At 47.9% G+C, this 22,571-nt stretch overlaps 1 protein-coding gene across 3 annotated transcripts in view; it reads left to right on the top strand.

Annotated features, from left to right (window-relative positions):
- Daam2 (dishevelled associated activator of morphogenesis 2) overlaps window positions 1-22,571 on the top strand; it is a 113,294-nt gene that overhangs the window by 62,278 nt on the left and 28,445 nt on the right. For all 3 annotated transcript variants that reach the window (XM_075980954.1, XM_075980955.1, XM_075980953.1), the window contains exons 2-11: window positions 2,936-3,161; window positions 5,190-5,279; window positions 8,338-8,412; window positions 9,066-9,160; window positions 12,749-13,082; window positions 13,847-13,957; window positions 17,133-17,236; window positions 18,728-18,794; window positions 19,765-19,882; window positions 22,277-22,415. In XM_075980954.1, coding sequence (XP_075837069.1) covers window positions 2,994-3,161; window positions 5,190-5,279; window positions 8,338-8,412; window positions 9,066-9,160; window positions 12,749-13,082; window positions 13,847-13,957; window positions 17,133-17,236; window positions 18,728-18,794; window positions 19,765-19,882; window positions 22,277-22,415 — 1,301 coding nt within the window. In that variant the 5' untranslated portion in view covers window positions 2,936-2,993. The remainder of the gene's footprint in view (window positions 1-2,935; window positions 3,162-5,189; window positions 5,280-8,337; window positions 8,413-9,065; window positions 9,161-12,748; window positions 13,083-13,846; window positions 13,958-17,132; window positions 17,237-18,727; window positions 18,795-19,764; window positions 19,883-22,276; window positions 22,416-22,571) is intronic.

Raw genomic sequence — 22,571 nt, 5'->3', positions numbered from 1 at the left:
TCCAGCTTGACTGTCTTAGCTCACATTCCTGATTTGGCAAGGCCTGGTAGGGGTGGGAGAGCAGAGAAGGCTGAGGAGACTGCAGATACAAGAAGTTGAGGGGTGAAGGCAAGAAGAGAGGGCCACAAGTCCTCTGGGCATCAGTCTGACCCTCGTAGAGTTCCACCATGCTCCTAGCCTGGCTTCATTGCCTCCGCGTCTGGAAGCTTCTTTATGTCTCTCCACTCAACCGGAGAGGTCTTGCTCTGCAGCTCCTTTAGATTCACAAGGATGGTGAGACAGAGGGATCTAGCTTCGGATTCTTCACCGTTACCCATCTGCCCTCAGATTGGAGCCTGACAAAGCCTGACACTCAGACGCTATGACCTTGTCTCACCCACTCTGGGGCTTAACATTGGCCGTGGTCAGCTTGGCAGAATCTAGAACTACCAGAGGCAACTCTCCGAGCTTGTCTGTGAGGGAGTCTCTCGATTAGGCTGATTGAGGTGCAATCTGTTCCCCAGGCTGTAGTCCCAGACTGCATAAAAAGAAGAAAGCAAGCTAGGTGCTAACTCCCTCCTGCGTCACTGACTACAGATGTGATGTAGTCAGCTGCTGAGCACTGCTGTACCCACCACCTTCCCATCATGAGGGAATATACCCCCAGAATTCCTTAAGTTGCTTCTGCCAGGAATTTTGTCCCAACAAAGACAGAGTAACAAGCACCACTCAGCTTGGTCACCAGCTGTCAAAGCCCATAGAAAACCCCAGAGATCCCTCCTGGAGCGTCTGAAGTCTCTGTCACTATTTGCCCAGGATAACAACTCCTCCATCCCAGCCCTACAACTCTGCTCTTACTCCTTGAAAAGGTTCCCGGTTGCTTGTCATCTGCTAGTGCTGAGCAGTTTCAATTGGTATTTCCTGGCTGCTTAGTAAAAGACCCTGTCTCCTGATTTTCCGAGAACAGAGGGCATGGCTAAGTTGGCAGACCTATGGACTGAACACCCGCTGAGACAAGGCTTTGTTACCTATAGAAAGGAAGGTCACCAGAGAGGCGGGGATGCAGCCTCTGCCTTCAATGTGACTCAGATATGCACGAGGGCTGGTGTTTAATCAAGAAAAGAAGCGCTGTCACGTGGCTCCTTTAAACTGCTTTATTTAATGCTGGTCTGAACTTATTCAAAAACCTACCACACAATTTATAAAGAAAGATAAAAATGGAATCATTTTTTAAAAGACCTAGAATGGCAATTAAAATGGGTTGTAATTTAAATGAGACCTACTAGGTAAATTGTTAGAAGTCCCAGAGTAAAGGGCTATTCTCTAGAAAGTTCCAGGGCACACATGTGCCATGTTTGCCTTCTTTATTTCACTGTAAGATTCTAGAGCTCGGTTGAAAGGAATACTTCAGTGTTAGTATAGCAAGTTCACAGGGCTACAGTAAAATCTTCTCATATTGCTGCACCGGGAAGGGGCTGGCAATGAAGAGTCACATGGGTATAGAGTTTGCTCGCTGATGGACCATGCCCCAGGTGTGGGCAAGGAGTGGGCAGGCATCTGAAGATGTGGCTGTTATCTCGGGATTACGTGCTCGGCCCTGTCAGTATTTTCAGCAATGATGTAGTGACAGCTGTGGGTATGTCTTCATGTGGTAATAATCCAGACCAAGGAGAGAAAAGCTAAGTACCAAGACTCAAAAATAACTCAACAGCCCCACCAAATAGAGACTGGCAAGATGCTTCCCAGGTAAAGGTGATTGCCACCAAACCTGGCGATTGGAGTGGATTCCTGGAATGGACATGGTGGGAGGAGAGAACTGAGTCCCATCGGCTCCTCTGACTTCTGCACGTGCATCACGGTATGCAAATGTTTGTGAGTGAGCATGCGCACACAACACACACACAGAGAACAAACAAACAAATCCTACATCTATATTTAGATAAAATGGAGCTCTGTGTGTAAGATGGTGGGGAGATGACCTGAGAAAGACTGAATGTGTGAATCTTGTTAGTCTCCTTGTTAAATCCACTCAGGTCATCTGAGGTGTGTTAGGAACCAGAGGTGGAGGATGGATCTGCCCTGAAGAGGTCTGTGTGTGCCAATGGCCTAGCTTAAGCAGTCCAGGGCAGCCATGGCAACCATGGTGTGAGTCAGTGCTCCTCCTCCAGCTGGCACCTCTCTGAGTGAGGTTTTCCCAGGGGCAAGCTAATGAATTAACCCCTTCTGTTCCAATCCACCAGTCAGTCCCAGTTCCTGGTCGGAGTAGTGTCCTCTGTTCTTGGTGGGTATGAAAAGTGCATCTGACACCATCCCAAAGGGCAGCCTCATCTGACCTGGGCTTTAACCTCCTTCAAGGCAGATGGGTGAGCCGTTGCCTTGTGGATATGCTGTGCTACTTGAATCTGGGTACAAGAGGACGGGAGAGAGCTACGAAGGCTCTTTCCACCCTCGCTCCTCCGGAGGCTTATGCCTCAGGATTGGAGTCCTCTAATTAGCTCGGAGTTCTTCCAACAGTTGTCTTCTACCCTCCCCTCCCATCGCCTTTAAAGCCATCTCTCCCCAACCCTGAAATGGATCAGATCAATGAACTTTGGTGTATGTTGTTCCTCCAGGGGCAGGGAACTCCTAGAATAGCCTCATCACAGGTATGGGAAACATCAGATAGACACCAACTCTGACCACCTGAAGGTCCCAGATTGTGACTTCTATCCTCTTCATGTCTCCAGGGACAAAGAAAGGGAATGGGGAAATGTCCACATCACAAACACCTGTGAGTCTGCTGAGGGCAGATGAGCAACTCCAGGTGAAGACAGAAGAAGCAGAGTCAGAGAGGGGACAGGCCTTTGATAGTGAGCTGATGGCCCCCAACAGTCTCCATAACACGAGTTCTGAAGGCAGAGCTGCCTCTGTCCCTACTTTTCTCATATCCACCTGTTCTCTCTGTCCTGTTACCTAGATTGTACCAATGAGGACATAAGGCATCTGCCTGCTGACCATCCCAGCCTGCAGTGACCATGGCTCTGAGCAAGAGGAGTCACCATGGCCTGGGCTTCCTTTGCTGCTTTGGAGGCAATGACCTCCCTGAGATCGACCTCCGGGACAACCACCCATTACAGTATCTGGAGTTCTCCGGTCCCATGCCGAACCCAGAGGAGCTCAACGTCCGCTTTGCAGAGCTGGTGGTCAGTGAGGGAGGGGTAGAGAGGGCGCTGATGCAGGAGAGTGGGTGAATAGACAGAAAAGAAGGGAGAGGACAGGAGTCTGAGTGCCCAGTTCTCCCCTCCACAAAGCTCTTCTCAGGGGGGAGGCAGTGCTTCCCAGAGTACCCTCGCTGTAGAGGAAATAAACCCTCGCGGAGGCACACAGCACAAACTGGCCTGCAGGACAAGCGATCTGCCTCAGTTCCCTTTGACTCTGGGTCATCTCGTGCTGGACCAGCCTGGCTGCCATTAAAGGGGTCAGATCGTGAAAAGAGACTTTGAGAACTCCTGATAGCTTTCTCTCAGTTGCTTTCTGGAATATCTGTCAGGATCTTTAATTTCAGAAGCAAGCAGAAAGGGGTTCTAGAGGGGACTCTGTGAGCCTTGGACCAGGAGGATGAATAACTGGAAATATCGAGGCAGAGATATCTGGCTCCTGGGGCCTGACTGAGATCTAAGAAAACCGACTCCTGGTCTGTGAGGAGAACATTGACGCAAGAGTTTCTCCTTGTCACTAAACCTGTAGACGTGTTTAATTGCAAAGGCAGGGAAGCTGGTTAGCATTGTTTTAAGCATGCGGTATGTGCTGTCCAGTGTCTAAGCTGCTGTCCAGTGTCTAAGCTGCTGTCCAGTGGCTAAGCTGCTGTCCAGTGGCTAAGCTGCTGGCCACCTGAGCTGAGCCGAGCTGAGCTGCTCATCACCCCCAGCAGGACAGAAAGAAAGTGAAATAATGAGCCAGATGTAATGGTTCACTTGGGGAGTAGGGACGGCAGGAAGATCAGGAGTTCAAGGTCACCCTTGGCTACATAGTGAGTTCCAGACCAGTCTACGCTGTCAGAGAACCTATCTCAAAAAAAAAGAAGAAAAAAATTGAAAAAGAAAAGGGAAAATGTAAACTATATTACTGACATTCCTTACATTTATTAAACTGTTGAGATGGTCATATTTTAAGTATATTAATTGGAATAAAATGTAGCATTAAAATTAACTTCATTAATTTTTCCTCTTTAATATTTTTGTGTGACTAGAACATTTTTAAATATGCCACTTTCACTATATTTCTGTTTAACACTTCTGACCTAGGAAAGGAGAAGTCTTAAACATTCTCTCTAAAGCCCTAGGGCTGGAGAGATGGCTCAGTGGTTAAGAGTGTTTGCTGCTCTTACAGAGGACCCAAGGTTGGTTCCCAGCACCACACTGAGTGGTTTTTAACTGCTTGTTATTTCAGCTCCAGAGGATGGATCTGATGCCCACTTCTGGCTTCCAAGTGTACCTACACTCATATCCTCATATCACACACACACACACACACACACACACACACACCAAACAAACCATACAGCTCCTTAGAAGCCTCTCAGCAAGTCAAACCTGTAAAATCTTTCAAATTACCAAGACCCCAAAATATGACCACCCTAGAGGCTTGCTCCTCAGGAAGTATAGCCCAGTTCTGTGGAGCCCTGAGCCTTGCACCATCTCACCTGGTGTCCTGTAGGGTTGAGTGTCAATGCCTCCTTTGGGATGGTGTCCCATTCCCACCGCTCAGACTCTGGCCCTCACCCCTCTGGCTCAGCAGTTTCTCCAGCCCATGCTAAACTTGAAGGACGCAGGAAAATTCGGAGGAGAAATTCAATAGGCAGACAGAAGGGTGGGAAGATCTGAGAAAGGCAAGGCCATATAATGGCATGGCCATTAACCTAAGGTGTTGGCAGACCTTGTAAAGACAAGCAATCCTGCCCCGGATGCATCAGACAAGGGACAGTGAAACAAAGGTGGGAAAGGCAGGAACAAGCTGGCCTGAAGCAGGAAGGGGATGCAAGAGGACAAGGAGGTGTGCACAGGAAGAAAGGGAGCACTGGGCAGAGGCAAGGCTCGGGGCTCTGCTTCTAGTAGAACAAGAGTTGCCTTATGGTGTGGTATGCTCCCTGGGAATAGGCTGCGGGGTAGTTTGGGGTATTCTGAGCTCCTGTACGGCTTCATACACAGGCATGATTCTTCTTGTCTTCGTAGGATGAATTGGACCTCACAGACAAAAACCGAGAGGCTGTGTTTGCACTACCACCCGAGAAGAAATGGCAGATCTACTGCAGCAAAAGGAAGGTAGTCACCCCCTCAGACCCTCAGACCCTCCTGCTCCGCCTCGGGTCACCCCTACAGACCCTCCTGCTCTGCCTCAGGGGTCACCCCTCAGACCCTCCTGCTCCGCCTCAGGGGTCACCCCTACAGACCCTCCTGCTCTGCCTCAGGGGTCACCCCTCAGACCCTCCTGCTCCGCCTCAGGGGTCACCCCTACAGACCCTCCTGCTCTGCCTCAGGGGTCACCCCTCAGACCCTCCTGCTCCGCCTCAGGGGTCACCCCTACAGACCCTCCTGCTCTGCCTCAGGGGTCACCCCTACAGACCCTCCTGCTCCGCCTCAGGGGTCACCCCTACAGACCCTCCTGCTCTGCTTCAGGGGTCACCCCTCAGACCGTCCTGCTCCGCCTCGGGTCACCCCTACAGACCCTCCTGCTCTGCCTCAGGGGTCACCCCTCAGACCCTCTAGCTCTGCCTCAGGGGTCACCCCCTAAGACCCTCCTGCTCCACCTCAGGGGTCTTAGCAGGGGCAGCTCTGATACTTCATTCGTTCACTCTTTCTTCCTTTTCATTCTTTCTTCTCTTTCTTTTTTCTCTCTTTCATTCTTCCTTCATTCCTTTCTTCCGTTTATTAATTCATTCATTCATTCAAGAGATAGTCTTCTGTACACACTAAGAATGTGAGAACAAACCCTAAAGAAAAGCCAAGTGTGGACTGGGAAGAGAGCTCAATCAGTAAAGCACTCACTGCTCCAACTTGCGGACCTGAGTTAAAATCCCAGCAACCACACAAAAAGCCAGAATGTTGATGCATGATTGTAATCCCACTCTTGGGGAAGAGGTGGTGGGAGAGTCCTTGGGGCTTTTCAGGATAATAAATTTGGCTGACTTGGTGAGGTCCAGGTTTCAATAAGAGATTTTTATCTCAAAAATAGGATGAATGGCTCCTGAGGAATGGCATGTGAGGTTGTCCTCCAGTTTCCACGTGTGCATGCACACATACAGATGTACCCTCATATTAGCACCCACACACATACACCTGATACATACCCACACACATGTGCCTGCATACAAACCCACACACATACACCTGCATACAAACCCACACACATACACCTGCATACAAACCCACACACATACACCTGCATACAAACCCACACACATACACCTGCATACAAACCCACACACATACACCTGCATACAAACCCACACACATACACCTGCATACAAACCCACACACATACACCTGCATACATACCCATTCACATACACCTGCATACAAACCCACACACATGCACCTGCATACAAACCCACACACATACACCTGCATACAAACCCACACACATACACCTGCATACAAACCCACACACATACACCTGCATACAAACCCACACACATACACCTGCATACATACCCATTCACATACACCTGCATACAAACCCACACACATGCACCTGCATACAAACCCACACACATACACCTGCATACAAACCCACACACATACACCTGCATACAAACCCACACACATACACCTGCATACAAACCCACACAAATGGAACTCACCCAGCACACATACACCTGCATACAAACCCACACACATACACCTGCATACAAACCCACACACATACACCTGCATACATACCCATTCACATACACCTGCATACAAACCCACACACATGCACCTGCATACAAACCCACACACATACACCTGCATACAAACCCACACACATACACCTGCATACAAACCCACACACATACACCTGCATACAAACCCACACACATACACCTGCATACATACCCATTCACATACACCTGCATACAAACCCACACACATACACCTGCATACATACCCATTCACATACACCTGCATACAAACCCACACACATGCACCTGCATACAAACCCACACACATACACCTGCATACAAACCCACACAAATGGAACTCACCCAGCACACATACACCTGCATACAAACCCACACGAATGGAACTCACCCCCCCCCACACACCTACATACATACCCACATGAATGGAATGCATATAAAAACTAAAGGCAAGAAAATGTCCCTATTCTCTTGGGTTGCCCTCTGAGATTAGGATTCTCTGTTCTGGAATGAGAATCATGAGACAGACACCTGCCAGACTCCTGGGCTGGGTCAGGGTCAGTGAGATGCAAGGATGAGAAGTGTCACTTCCCTTCTTATGCCTGCTTCCTGGCACACTGGCCAGGCTCCATGTCCTAAAACTCATAACCTCCACAACTGGGAACCAAGTGTCCGAATGCATGAGCCGATGGGGGACAGTTTTTATTTAAACCACTACATCAGATAGTGAATTTTTTATTTAAAGAAAACAAAATGAGAAGATAGCCCATTGACAAAGAGCACACACATGGGGATCTGAGTTTGATCCACAGAATGCATATTTAAGGAAATCCATGTATGGTGGGCAGCACATTTACAATCCCAGTGGTGGGAGGCAGAGACAGTGGGATCCCTGGGGCTTGGTGGCTAGCCATCCTAAGCCACTTGATTACAAGGTGGGCAGGGCCTAACAAGCAATGACAGGGCTATGCTCAGGCCTTCAGCTCCGTGTTGCGTACATGATGTGCACCCATACACACCTGTGCTGGCACTGACATACACATCATACATACACACAGAGAGAAATGGAAGACATAAATATATGAATTTGTATGAGACTCAGTAATCATAAAATGGTATTTTTGTTAACCATTAGCAGACTAGAGATAGCAAGAAAGCTATTTTAGAGTTTGTACATATGGTTCATTGAAAATGACCCCTTCCCAGTTTCTGCCCTTCCTTGGCAGTCACATAAATCCATATTTATTTCAATATTTCACCAAGAAAGAAACAGAAATTCCACAGGCTGCCCTTGTGGGTAGGGATGGAAACCAACCCTCTACAGACTTCAAATGATGCTTCAGTCTTAGCTTATGGGTCTGTCCAGCCACAAGTGTCCAACCTCTTGACATTGTGGCACACTATCTTCTACTGATGTGTTGGGTCACGTGTGTCCCATGGGCCATAGGTGGACATACCTAAGCCCATCCCTCATGTTTCAGGAGCAAGAGGACCCCAACAAGCTGGCCACCAGCTGGCCCGACTATTACATTGAACGTATCAACTCCATGGCTGCGGTAAGTGTCCGATCTTCTCCCGACTTCACATAGACAGGTCTAGGAAGGCACCTCTGCTGCTCTCCAGTGCTACACTCGCTAAGGCTCAGCAGCTTTCCAGTGATTCTGAGACCAATCCACCTCCTTGAACCTCAGAGGCCCCTCAACTAGTTAAACCCAGCTGTACATCTCACATCTTGGGGAATGGCCTGGGTCAGCATTTCCCTCTATTTCCTAGATATGGGAAATTAAGTCACAGACAGGAACCTGGGTCCCTCGGAATCTGTCTGTCATAGTAGAGAAGTATTTTCTGAGCCCTTGCCCTTCCCTAGGCAAGGGTGCCCTCCCCAGGCACAGCTACCCTGGGAGTGCAGAAGCCTCCCATGGGAAGGCAAGGGTGCCCTCCCCAGGCACAGATACCCTGGGAATGCAGAAGCCTCCCATGGGAAGGCAAGGGTGCCCTCCCCAGGCACAGCTACCCCTGGCGTGCAGAAGCCTCCCATGGGAAGGCAAGGGTGCCCTCCCCAGGCACAGATACCCTGGGAATGCAGAAGCCTCCCATGGGAAGGCAAGGGTGCCCTCCCCAGGCACAGCTACCCCTGGCGTGCAGAAGCCTTCCATAGGAAGGCGAACAGCTCAGTGTGACTTCTACTCCCTTTACCTGTGGGCCCCAGATGCAGAACCTGTATGAATTTGATGAGGAGGAGACAGACACGAGGAACCAAGTTGTAGAAGACCTGAAGACAGCCCTCCGGACACAGCCCATGAGGTGACTTGGACTGTCTTCTCTCAATTGCTTCTTTCCTTCTATGCCCCTTCCCAGTGGTCCCATCATCCGGAAGCCGTGCACATTGCTGCTCCATGCTGGTCCTATTGGCCAAAGTCAGTCTTGAAGAACTCCAGAAGATCCACTTTTACCTTCTTTGCTTTCTATTTCTCTGTAGGTTGCTGGGAGGGTGTGGATAGGAGCAGAAATGATATGGGGAAGTAGACAAGACATTCTGAAAAGAGGAATTGAGAGCTCAGAGGGGAAGGAGGGAATGGGTTGAGAAACCCTCCACACACTAGGGGGCAGTGTGGAGTCTAAGGGCATGTTCTAGCTACCTAGAGTAGGAACCAAGCTGGAAGGAAAGGGGATGGATGGGTGTCTAAAAGGCTGCAGAATACGTCTCCCCATTTCTAGACCACAGTGGAGACTCCAAAGGCACCAAGGCCACAGGAGTTCCTTGCTTCTGGCTCTTCACATGGTCTGTTTGAAGTGGCTTATAACATTGGATGAACCTACTATTAAATCCTTAGCAATCTTGCAAATGAGATATTAGACCTATTTTGATTACATTTTAAATTATATAAACTTGTGATTAAATAAATGGTATTCAAAATAATATTGGTATACACCACTAATTACCCAATTATTTTTCTACATTTTGCTATTACATATTTCTTTCTATTAGGTATCCTCTTGAGTTTATGCCCACGATGCATGGTAAAGATAGTATATAATGGTATATAATCAAAAGTTTCTTTTAATTCTCCCTAGTAAAATTCTCATTTTAAGAATCATATGACGTCATTGTAGAAATTCTGTGCAGTACAGAAAAGCATAAAATAGGGAAAAATAAAAAATACATACTGTTAAATTGAGAACATGCTCTGTTGATATTTGCACACCATAAGATTCATAGAGATACATTTACATATTAATTACAAATAGTGGTTCTGAACTCAATTCATGGCCATTTTCTCAGATCATTAATTAGGCTACTAAATTAAGGCCTCTACAACTTACTCTTTTTTAATGTATTGCCATAGATGTCTCACACACAGAGACACAGATAAAAGCTAAAATCTTGCTTCCTGGAAGTAATGGCTTTAAATAACAGCATAAAATATACAAACAGAGTTGAAGAATAAGCCAGTTCAATTAAAAAAGGCTCACAAATATTAAAAATGCAGGCGATAGCAATAAATGTGCTCTAAATGCTTGAGCGGGCAGCGGGTATAATAAGCACTGTAATCTTGAAGTACCGATGGATGAAAATGATATTTTGCAATATTGGCAACAGCTCTAATTTGATATGAAAATAGCGGTGATTTATTTGGGTTGACGAAGCCTCTGTTCTGCTAGCAGTTCTGTGGTTGTTAGCTTGCATTCATCGTCGATGGGATGCTAGTTTGCAGTTAGAGGCTATCCAAGATAAAAGTGTAGTTCTCTTTTCCCGTAGAGGTCTTTGGACTTTGAGTGAGTGCTTCCTGGAGGCTCTTGATGGGAGCACAGACTCCAGATTAGAAGTGACTGAGCTAATGGCCGCACTGCTAAGCATGGAGATAAGTGTTGTTTCCAGAGCGTCCTGAGAGGGAGCTCTCCAGCCTTGGCTCCTTGACTCAGAGTCTCGTGGCCCCCCCATGCTGGAGTGTTTTCTTGTCACCTGCCTATAATTCTCTCAGTACCCAGTCTGATTAGAGATGAGTCTCTGGTTGGTCCACTATGATTATAATCATGTCTTCACACATTTCCCCCACCTTAGCTATGCAAATAACAGTCGGTGATAGGCAGGTTTAATGTGGGAATTATCCTTATGTCCAAGTACGAGAGAAAAGCACCTGAAGGGAGAAAGGACTCTCAGAAGGTTCTGGTTCTGGTTACTCTGCTTTGGCTCTGGCTCTGGGAAGGAAAACTCTGTGGTTGCAGGAGTGCATGGCAGAGGCTGTTCTTACAGTGGACACGGAGGGAGAGAACGAGGAGGAAAGCAGAGCACAATATAACCTTCTGCAGCATGACTCCAGAGGCATGCTTCTTTTGCTCACCCATCTCCTAAAGTTTCTAGAACCTCCAAAATTAGCGTTAGCAGTTGGGGACCAAACTTTCAATGCACGAGCCTTTTGGTGAGACATGACCATAGTGTACAATATTTAAAATGTAAGTAATAAGGCTGGGGAATGACTCAGTAGGTGAGGTCCTTGCTATACCAGCATGAGGACCTGAGTTCAGATCTTCAGCACCTATTTAAATGCAGCATATCTGTAGCCCCAGTGCTAAGAGGTAGAGATGAATGATTCCCTGGAGCTTGATGGCCAAGCAACTGGGGGACCCTGTATCAGAAAACAGGGTAGAGAGCAATAGAGGAGGACCCTTGACATTAACATCTCACCTCAGCATGCACGCACACATGCACAGGTGTGTGTACACACACACAAGAACACACGTACAGTATAAATAAATACAAACTATAAAAGAAAATGCAAAGGAAGTACAAATCCTTTGGTGAGGGGTGTCCCTGGAGGTGTAGGCAGGCAGAGGAAAAAAAAAACAGGAAGTTGAGAATGAAAACTCAGTTCAGATTGACTTCTGTCAACCTGGATCAAAACTTATTGCCAACAAATTTAAACATTGTATAATTTGGAAAAAAGGTTTCCTGGAATAATACAATTCCTGGTGCACAAAGAATTGTAATTACATTGAAACTCAACTCAGGGGACATGTCATTTCTTCCGCTAGATGGATTCTGGAGCTAGGCTACCTGTGTTAGCTCAAAAGCCCAGGGAAGAATCTGGCCCAGTCTTGGTCATACAGATAGTGTAGAGGTCATTTGGGCTACTAACCACCTTTGGTCCCAGCTATGGGAGCTTGGGGGAGCCTCTGGCTGTACAGTATTGATAGTGTCATTTAGAGTATTAGGTATCTCCAGTTCTGGTTGTAGAAGCTTGCAGAGCCCTGAATGTAAGAATCACTTCGATTATCAGCCAGCTGTGGTCCTGGCTGTGGGAGTTTGACATGGCCTGGCCCAACAGATAGCACAGATCACCTGGCTGTTAAATACCTTCTGTCCCCAGCTTTCTGCATGGAAGAATAGGTTTTACATCCTTTCCCTTGAGAGAACAGTCCTGTGTGTGTAACATTCTCAGTTTCCCTGGAGATCTATGGACACAGGGACCTTTGTGCTGTGCTTCCAAAACTCTGGGACTGGAGAGATGCTCAGGTCTTAGGAGCACTTCCTGCTCTTCCAGAGGGCCAGAGTTCTGTCCCCAGCACCCATACTGGATAGCTTACAACTGCCTTTAATTCCAAATCCAGAGATCCAATGCCTCTTCTGGCCCCCTCAGGCACTGGCACACATGTGAATGTACACAGACAGACAGACAGACACACACACACAAATAAAAAATGAGGTTTTTTTAAAGAATTTTAAAACCGAGTCTTCTGAAAGTCTGAGATTTGGGGGCCTATGGATAAACTCATAGATGAGCCAGGAGGTCGCTGCGGATGCAGTGTGGTGAATGGTGAGCATATTGAGTTGCTATTTGTAAACTGTGTGTGGAACCCAAACATAGGAAACTCCTTTGGGCTCTGGCTTAGGTTCGTGACCCGCTTCATCGAGCTGGAAGGCTTGGCTTGCCTGCTGAATTTCCTCCGGAGCATGGACCACGCCACCTGTGAGAGCCGCATCCACACGTCTCTCATCGGCTGCATCAAGGCTCTGATGAACAACTCCCAGGGACGGGCACATGTCCTGGCACAACCTGAAGCCATCAGTACCATCGCACAGAGCCTGCGCACTGAGAACAGCAAGACGAAGGTTGCAGTGCTGGAGATTCTGGGTGCAGTGTGCCTTGTGCCCGGAGGCCACAAGAAGGTTCTCCAGGCCATGCTGCACTACCAGGTGTATGCAGCTGAACGTACTCGTTTCCAGGTGGGCAATGGGCCAGAGGGAAGGGGTGATCCAGGGTAAAGTTGAGATACTGAGAACCATATAAAGGAAACTGGGGGGAAGGGGCATCTTGCAGGCTGCCTGTCCACTCATGGAAGGAGTAAAGAGCTAGGACCCAGAAGGCTTCTCTCAAAAGACATAAGAAATTGTATATTCAGAACTGTGGTCAGGCTTTCAGATAGATTTGTCCTCTTCCTAGGCTGTGGGTCCCCAAGGCTGAAATACTGGTCTGCTTCATGCTTTTGTGGCTCTGGCTGTCTGAGTTCAGCCCCTGGCGCATGATAGGAGCCCAGACAAGAATTGTTGAATGCAGGCCACTCTAGCTCCCTCCTTTGGTCTGACCTGAGCACAGTGCCTGGATTAAGTCTCCATGGTTGACCTGACATTGCAAACTCTGTGATCATGAGCCAAGGTGTTGACCTGGCTCTATACATTTGCAGATGAGCATTTAGCCTGTACAGAAAGTGGCCCCTGACCCTTCGGGGAAGATGCTAAGCAGATTAAAAGTAGCATCCACGAGGTTGGGAAACTGGGCAGGAATGGCCAGTGACTGTCAACAGCTGGTGCAGAGTCAGAAAGCTCAGTGGAACCCAAGCCCTGAGGGCTGAGCAGGAAGCTAGGGAGATATGATCCATGATCAGGCAGAGAGAATGGAGGGGCTTCCTGTAAGGGCAGTAGAACAGGGCAAGAGGCTTTTCAGGTAGCAACCCGAGTGTCCTCCCCAACTGTCCCTGTCTTCCTCTTAGACACTGCTGAATGAGCTGGACCGAAGTTTGGGTCGGTACCGGGATGAGGTAAACCTAAAGACAGCCATCATGTCCTTCATCAATGCCGTCCTCAACGCTGGGGCTGGAGAGGTGAGGCCCCTTCCTTTTATCTTGGATCTCAGGTCGTACGTGACTTTGAGAGCTTTCTAGGCAGGTGACAGAGAGAAGGGTGGAGGCATCTGGTCAGTGTGACTGCTGCTGCCATTGTCATCTTCAAATGCCCTCAGAACCTCTTATCTCCTTCACTTTCGGTCCTGTAGGACAGCTTACATGAGTCCAGCCCCTCCCCATCAGGCCCTAGACTGCTACAGTCCATCTTAAAAGTGGCTGTTCACAGTGGGATTAAGGACTGATTCTGACTTTGCTTCCCACACTGCTCCCTGGGGTGTTGTCTAAGCTCTGGGCTCTTTCCTTCAGCAGTAGCATGGTGCATTTGTGGGTCAGGTACAGTCCCCAATCAGGCTGGCAGGTGATGGCTCAGGGGGTGGAACTTCTTTATGAGAGGAGAAAAACCTTTGGTTCTTCTTTCTAGAGCTTTCTAGAGACCCTATTTTGGGCTGCTTTCTAGGTTCTTGTGGGAAGGCTAGAAAGGGTGACTTCTGGTTTCTCTCCTTCTGGGGACAGAATGGGATTCCCAGACCCCTGTGACAGTAACGTTAGAAAACCCTGAAAGCAGCTAAAGTCTCAGATTCTAAGGCAAACAAATGTTCTGGCCAAGTTCAAGCCAAAGAACAAAAGAAGCTGGAGAGTGATGGACGATCTCTCTTCTTCCCCCTCTTTCCAGAATACCTGTGTGTACCTGTGTTCACATGCATTCTCGCGTGCATGTGCAGTTCTCATTACCTATATTACATCAGATATTCTAGGGAACACTTTATTCCTCAGATGGGGACATCATGTTACTTGGTCAGTACCAGCTTTTCAAGGCTGTCATCTTCCCTGTCATGCCAAGAAAATGCTAAGAATATGAACCATTTTAGTTACTTCTCTGTTCCTGTGATGAGACACTATGACCAAGAAAAATTATAGAAGAGTTTATTAGGCATCTGGTTTCAGAAGGTTGGAGCCATGACTATCACAGTGGGAAGCATGGCCACAGGCAGGCAGGCACTGCACTGAAACAAAGCTGAGAGCTCACATACTTACCAGCAAGTGGGAAAAAGAGAGCTCATTGGGAAAGGGGTGGATTTTTGAAACGCCAAAGCTCACTTCCAGTGACACACTTCCAACAAGGCCACACCTCCTGATCCTTCCTAAATAGTTCCACCAACTGTGAACCAGTCATTCAAATACATGAGCATATGCGGGAGGGTGGGGATTTCTCATTAAAACTACCACATTCCACTCCTGGGCCCCATTGGCTTATGGTCATATCATAATGCAAAATGGATTTAGTCCAACTTCAAATGTCCCCATAGTCTTTCATAGTCTCAGCATTGTCTACAAGTCCAAAGTCTTTTCTGAGAATCAAGGAATTCTCTTAATTTTTATAACCCCTGTAAAGTCAAAAGGCAAATTACATACTTCCATCATACAATGGCAAAAATATACATTACCATTCCAAAAGGAAGAAATGGGGCATGAGGAAATACTGGACCAAAGCAAGACAAAAACCCAGCCGGGTTAACTCCAAATCCAACAGTTCTATAACAGATGCCAAGGGAACTAGATTGCTCACCCCTCTGCTTTGCTGGCTGCAGCACACTTCTCTCTTTGGCAGAGATCCCAAGACTCTGACATCTCCAACATTCTGGGGGTCTCCAGTGCAATTTGAGCTTCTCTCTCACAGCTTCCCACAGTGTTCTCTCTGGACTCCAAACAGGGATGTTCCCCCACACGCCTAGCTTACTGGACTTCCTTAACTAGGAGGAAGATCCATAGCCCTTCACCTGTTTATCTTTCATAACTCTGAATTCAGAACCACATGGTGCTGCTGCCAAGTTGGCTGCCTGTTGGGAATGGAACCTGTCCTTGAATTGCATTTGCATAAGCTTTGACTTGTTGATGCTTTTAAGGACCATAAACTCTGGTGTGGTCTCACTCCGAAGCCACCTCTTTGATTTTATTTCCCCTAATCTGTATTAGCACAGACCTTAGCTCCAACATTCAATTTCCTGGTGCTCTGTTCTCCTCAAATTGAACATTTTGTGTTTCTTTTTGTACTACTTGACCTTTTTCATTGTAGACTACATTAGAGTGATTACTAATGGCTGCGAGATCGTCAATATTAAAATCTGTCTTAAAATCTCCTCTGCTAGTGGAATTAGCCCAAAACTCTTCGATCTATCAGCTTCTTAGAGCAAGTGAAAACAGTAACCACAGTCTTTGCCAAAATGTCACAAGAATGGTCTCGAACCCAGGTGCTAATACTGTTTTCTTTTGAAACCTCTTGCGCTGAATCTCCAAAGCCCACATTGTCCTCAGCACTGTTGACTTCCAAGCCCTGCTAGCCTGGCCTGTTAAGTCCCACTTTCAACCACTTTCCTAGTTCAAAGTTGCAAAGTCCAAAAATCATCATGGCCAGGCTTGTCACAGCAATAGCTGACTCCCTGCTACTGGTTTCTGTTACCTTTTTATGCTATGATGAGCTGCCTAACCAAAAAACTTATATAAGAAACAGTTTGCTGGGGACTCACAGTTTTGGACGGTAAACCCATGATCATCATGGAGTGGAGCACAGCATGAGGAAGTCAGGCATGACACTGGAGCAGAAGCTGAGAGCTTGCATGTGACCCACAAACACAATGCAGAGAGCACTAACTGGGAAGGCTGTGGGATTCAGTGACACACCCTCTCCAACAAAGACATTCCTCCTAACCCTTCCTAAACAGTTCCACCAATTGTGGACCAATCATTCAAATATATGAACCCTTCAAACCACCACACCAATCCCACAGATACGTATTAATCCACTTTTACAAAAAAGGAAGCAAAGGCATGGCCAAGGGTACAAAACTTCAGTGGAACAGAAAACTCGCCAAGCCCCGCTCACTCCTTTGCAGCACTATTCTTTGATATCAGAGGGCAAAGCAAGCAGCGACTGGGGAGTGAAGGGAGGTGACGTGGTAGGGGACAGGGACTCAGTGGCAGGCTGGCTTTAGAGGACTAGCAAGGTTACAAGCACTCTCTGAAAGTGGTTCTAGATGAGCTTGTTGCACGGTGTGACATGGGACAGTGGCTGACGTAGGTGCTGAAAGAGTCTGTGGGCATTTCTCTCGAACATGAGATGAGCTACTGAACCTGGTCCTCCCTTGGTGACCCTCAGGATAACCTGGAATTCCGCCTCCATCTCCGGTATGAGTTCCTGATGCTGGGGATCCAGCCTGTGATTGATAAACTCCGACAACACGAGAACGCCATCTTGGACAAGTAAGTCCTCTGCTACCCAGACCCACCGCGTAGACCTGCCGTGACATCTCCTCTCCATGAGGGGGGCTAGGACCTTAGAAAAGGCTGTTCTTCCCCTGGGGACCAAGTGCCATTTGAAGCCTAGTCTTAGGGTCAGCATTGTGTGAGCCTACGCTGGCCTGCTTTCCTCATCCCTGATGTTATAGACAGGTGGAACCAATGGTCCTCAGTCAAGGTAGTCTTGCCGCTAGGAGACATTTAGACATAGATGGAGGTGTCCTTTGGTTTTCAACCTTGTCAGAGAGAGCATTGCCAACATTCTTAGTTTTGAAGGAGCAGGAATACTAAATGTACAGCTCTATAGAGAACTGTTCAACCCCAAGTGTATGCTCTAAATGCCCTGATGATTAAAATGCATGGTCATGTTCTTACGTGTGGCCAGTGAGCCACACTGGATCCATCTCACTTGGGGAAGCCTCTTTATTACACTGGAGGTTAAGAAGAGAGCATGCAGGGCAGGGAGGCATGCAGCTCAGCAAGGATAAGCTGCTACTATGCAAGTTGGGGGAACGGAATCTTGTTGCCAGCACCCATGTTAAAGTAGGGCTACATGGGGGCCTGAAACACCAATGCTGTGGGAGGGGAGGCCAGAAGGCCTCCACCAGCCTTGCTAAGGTTCAGCAGGAGATCCTGGATCTAGGGAATAAGGTAGAGACAGAAGGGACTCCTGACCAAGATTCTTTATTAGCTTTCAAAAAAAACACATAATACACATGTGCATATAGCACAGACATACAACACACACACAGACACACACCCCAGGGTAAGGAATAAAAAGAAGAAGAGAGAATAGATTGTTTTGATGTGGAAAGGGGACAGTGATTCTGTGGAAAATAAGGGGAAAATTTGCTTTGACGACTAAGTTGGAGATAATATGGTAATATTGGAAAGACAGTGGGTTTTGAAAGCCGGTGATTTTATCCTCCAGGAGGTACCTAGCAGTGTCTAGAGGTATTTTTGGATTGCACTGTTGGAGGTAGGGTTTCATGCTATAGCCCAGACTAGCCTCGAACTCATTACATAGCTCAGGCTATCTCAAATTGATGATATTTCTACCTTAGCCTCCTGAGTGCTGAGAGAGAGAATCTGATCCATAATGGCTGGCTGGGGCAGAGGGTCTGCTGTCATCTTGTGGGTAAAGGTCAGGGATGTTGACCAATAGCCTGAAGCACAGAAAGCAGCTTCCCGTCACCAAGGACAACTGTGCCTCACAAGTCAACAGTGTCAAAGTGGAGAAGTGTGGCTCCATGGAGACTAGACTTTGACATGACCACACTACCACAAGACCATGGAAACTTATCTAGAAGTGGGGGTTGGTTTATATTGTATGCCTCTGTCCAGTCTTGCCTTTCAGATAGGCAGTGAGACGGTGAAGGGCTGGCACCCCACGGGGGCTGCTCAAGCTTTACTAACAGCTCTTCTGCACCCCATATCAACCCTCTATCTGTCTAGGCACTTAGACTTCTTTGAGATGGTACGGAATGAGGACGACCTGGAGCTAGCCCGGAGGTTTGACATGGTGAGGTGCCTGTGGGGGTGGAACAGTTGTATGGGATCCCCGGCAACCCCAAAATGACGGCTCCAGATCCTGTGCCTAAAGTCAGTCCAGTGCTGGCTGGATCCCCAGTGGTACTTTGTGGCCAGGTCCTGTTTCTGAAGGAACTCTGGGGGTGTGCTTGCTCTGGGGGTCTTACCTCATAAGCCATACCTGGTCCCCAATAAACCCAAAGCCCCAAAGTTAAGACAGCAGTACATGAGTAAACATACTTAGCCGTAAATCCTGTCTTTGGCTGACTCTTCCCTGCTGCCCCTAATTTCCCAAGTTGTCTCTTTCTATCCCTAGCCAGATGGTGCTAACCAAACCATTTCACCTGGGGCTCAGCAGATGAAATACACACATCTCTATTACTTAGATGTTGGGTCATACAATCCCACCTAAACAATGGCCTCATTTGGGTCAGGGCTTGCCGGCATTGAGCATCACCCATTACCCACTCACAAGGCCTGGAGCCGTAGATAAGAAGTCAGAGATCAGAGAAGTTCCCAGGTTCCTAGCTGTCACACACCTAGAGCAGATCTGGGCCTTGAACTGCAGGCCACCTGCTACTTTGAAGCATCTGTGTCCCCTTGCTTTCCTTAGGGTAGCTCAGCTGTCCCTAGCCAGGGTGGCATTGGTCAAGAGTGGACATGCTTCACATGTCTCAACTTGGGGAGGGAAGAGGGAGGGGACCATTGGCATCTAGGGGGCAGTGACTAGGGATAGCACTAGACATTCTTCAAGACATGGAATGCCCCACCCCACACCAAAAGATTATCTGCCTCAAGATGCCAGGGGTGCTGAGACTGGGAAATCCATCATGTAAACACTTCCTCCTTTCCGTTCCTGGGTTGCAGTCAGGAAAGAGGAACTCTTCCCCTATTACCTTCCAGCCCTTCGTTTCTCCCTCCGCTGTCTGATTCTGCCCTTTACTGTGGTCTAACCTCCCCAGGTCCACATCGACACAAAAAGTGCCTCCCAGATGTTTGAGCTGATCCACAAGAAGCTGAAGCACACGGAGGCCTACCCCTGCCTTCTCTCCGTGCTGCACCACTGCCTGCAGATGCCATGTGAGTACCTGCTCTCACCACCGCTCTCTCAGCCTTGCTCCATCCACAGGTAGACGTGAGTCTATGATTGAGAGCTTGCCTTGCCTGTGAACCTGGCACAGTTCCCTCTGTGCTTGCCTTCAGGAGACCAGGCCTAGCGACTCAGGTTCCTCCCTCCTTGGGTTGCCTCATGTCACCTTGGGGGTGGAGCTGAGTACATGGTTGGAGAAATTCCAGCCTTGTGGGCCAACAAGCAGCAGTTGATCTGTTGATGGCAGCTACATTTAGTCTTCTTGTCATTTGTAAAAGGAAGCTTTATGGTTTGAGAAACAGAACAGATATGCAATGGTCATGTTGCTTTGTTTGTTTTGACTATAGTGTGTGATTATATGTGTGTGTGTGTGGTTGTATGTGTGGTTATGCGTGTGTGCATGCACACATGCACATGTATGTGCCAGAAGTCAATGTCAGGTGCTGTTTTCAGCCATTCCCCACCTTAGTTTTTGAGACGGGGTCTCTCACTGAACCTGGAGACCACAGATTCAGTTAGCCTGACAGGCCACTCAGCCTCCTCCCACCTCTGCCTCCCCAACCATGTTATACAGATGCTAGGGATGGAGCTCCTAAAGATTGTGTGGCCAGCACAGTCTGGATCATCTCCCCAGCCTCGTGTTTGCTTTGTTTTTAAGTTTTGCTCTTCATGTTTACTCCCGCCCGGGAGCAGATGCTGAGTTTTCAAGAGCCAAGTGTTGATGGGTAGTGTTTCAAGAACAAATTATTCAGGATTACTCATTGTAGCCCCAGAATGTGATGGGAATGAGCCTCAGCTGCACCAAGCATTCCAAAAAGTAGACAATTTTGAAAATTTGTTTGGTCTTCTGTAAGGATCAGCCTAATCAGGATCCCCAAAGCCATGGTGGTGGTGACAGCTACAACTTACTGTGTTCCAACTTGGGGCACGTGTCACATTGTTGCTGAACTCAGGACACCTGTGTGCTATGACTTCTGCATGAGTTCTTCACTGTTTGGGGTTGGCTTTAGATGAAGCATGCCACTGTGAGCTGTGACCTGCCTGTATGCTGCATTCCCCAGGGACAGCAACATGGAGTGGGCAGAATGGTGAGAGGGAGGACAGAGACAGTGAGCTGCCCCAGGAAGCCACAGTTCTCCAGACCCAGCCCAGGGCTGAAACACGTGGCTCCCAATCAAAGGCGTCTGCCTCTAGAGTTCAAGTTTCCAGAACACATGTTGAGTGTCTCACAAATACTTGTAACTCCAGTTTCAGGAGATCTGACAACTTCTTCTGGTCTTTGGGGGACACACACACACACACACACACACACACACACACAGAGAGAGAGAGAGAGAGAGAGAGAGAGAGAGAGAGAGATTTTATTAAATCCCAAATACAGTCAGATGTTCATGGAAGTTGCTGGAATCTGATTTCTTCTGTTCCAGAGGATTCCTGTTTGGTGGCCCATAAGCAATATGAAGGGGCCCCTCTCTTCTGTCTCTAAATAGGGCCTTGAAAACACAATTGTCTAGGTTGTAGGCAGAATTTGACGTCAGGATTAAACTAATTTTTCCTATTGGCCATTAAAGATGGGGCTGGAGAGATGGCTCAGAGGATAAGAGCACTGACTGCTCTTCTAGAGGTCCTGAGTTCAATTCCCAGCGACCACATGGTGGCTCACAGCCATCTGTAATGAGATCTGGTGCCCTCATCTGGCCAGCAAGCATACATACAGACAGAACACTATATACATAATAAATAAATCTTTTTAAAAAAAAATGGAGTGGCCAAGGAAGGAGAGAGAGTGGCTCTTGCCTAAAAAGGAAGTCCGCATCCAGGGCAACTGTAATCATTGAGGGTGAGAAGACACAAAGTTTTGCCTTCGTAGTTCAAGGTCATCTCCACCAAGAAGCCTCCCGGGTTTCATCCAGCCCTTCTTTAGCTCATTCTGATGGCTCAGCACACACCTGGAATCAGCTTCCATTCATCTTTTTCTTTAAAGTGAAAAGAAAGATAATCATGAGATCTTGTATGAAGTTTTCCCCTGGAGACTTCATTATTGAACATCTAATATTTTCAAACATATGCTTTTTATAGACAGTAGGAAAGACCATTCACATGCCCAGGGCCCAGTATGCGCAGGGTCTCATGGGAAAGAAGTATTTTGCACTGTAGGAAAATGTTAGGAGGGCTAACCAGGTCATGAAGGCCTCTGCAGATGATGAGGAGCCCACTGCATTGAGAGTCTCCATGATTGGTAGCAATGCTCCCTCTTCCATTAGACAGGAGTTTCCTAAGAGGGGGAGGCTTGCCTTGTTGGCCTGAGCCTGGGCAGTCACGAAAGAACAAGGGCTCCAGGGGCTCCAGGGCTCCAAACAGATACAGTGCCTTCTACCCCCCAGACAAGCGGAATGGTGGCTACTTCCAGCAGTGGCAGCTCCTGGACCGAATCCTTCAGCAGATTGTGCTTCAGGATGAGCGGGGCATGGATCCTGACCTGGCCCCGCTGGAAAACTTCAACGTCAAGAACATCGTCAACATGTGAGTTACGGCTGGCCTCCCACCCGGCTCCAACTCTCTCCCTCTGGGCTCTCCTAGCAAAACTTCAGCTCCCTCTCCAATCCCTGTGAGACTTCAGAAACTGTTCCACAATATGAGGGGGCCCTGGCCAGTGTGGCAGCTGGGTCAGTTACTTTT

This window comes from Microtus pennsylvanicus, chromosome 7 (genome assembly GCF_037038515.1).
Source record: "Microtus pennsylvanicus isolate mMicPen1 chromosome 7, mMicPen1.hap1, whole genome shotgun sequence".
Classification (NCBI taxonomy): Eukaryota; Metazoa; Chordata; class Mammalia; order Rodentia; family Cricetidae; genus Microtus; species Microtus pennsylvanicus.
The sequence above is the reverse complement of the archived record's forward strand: the minus strand, read 5'-3'. Positions and strand labels throughout refer to the sequence as shown.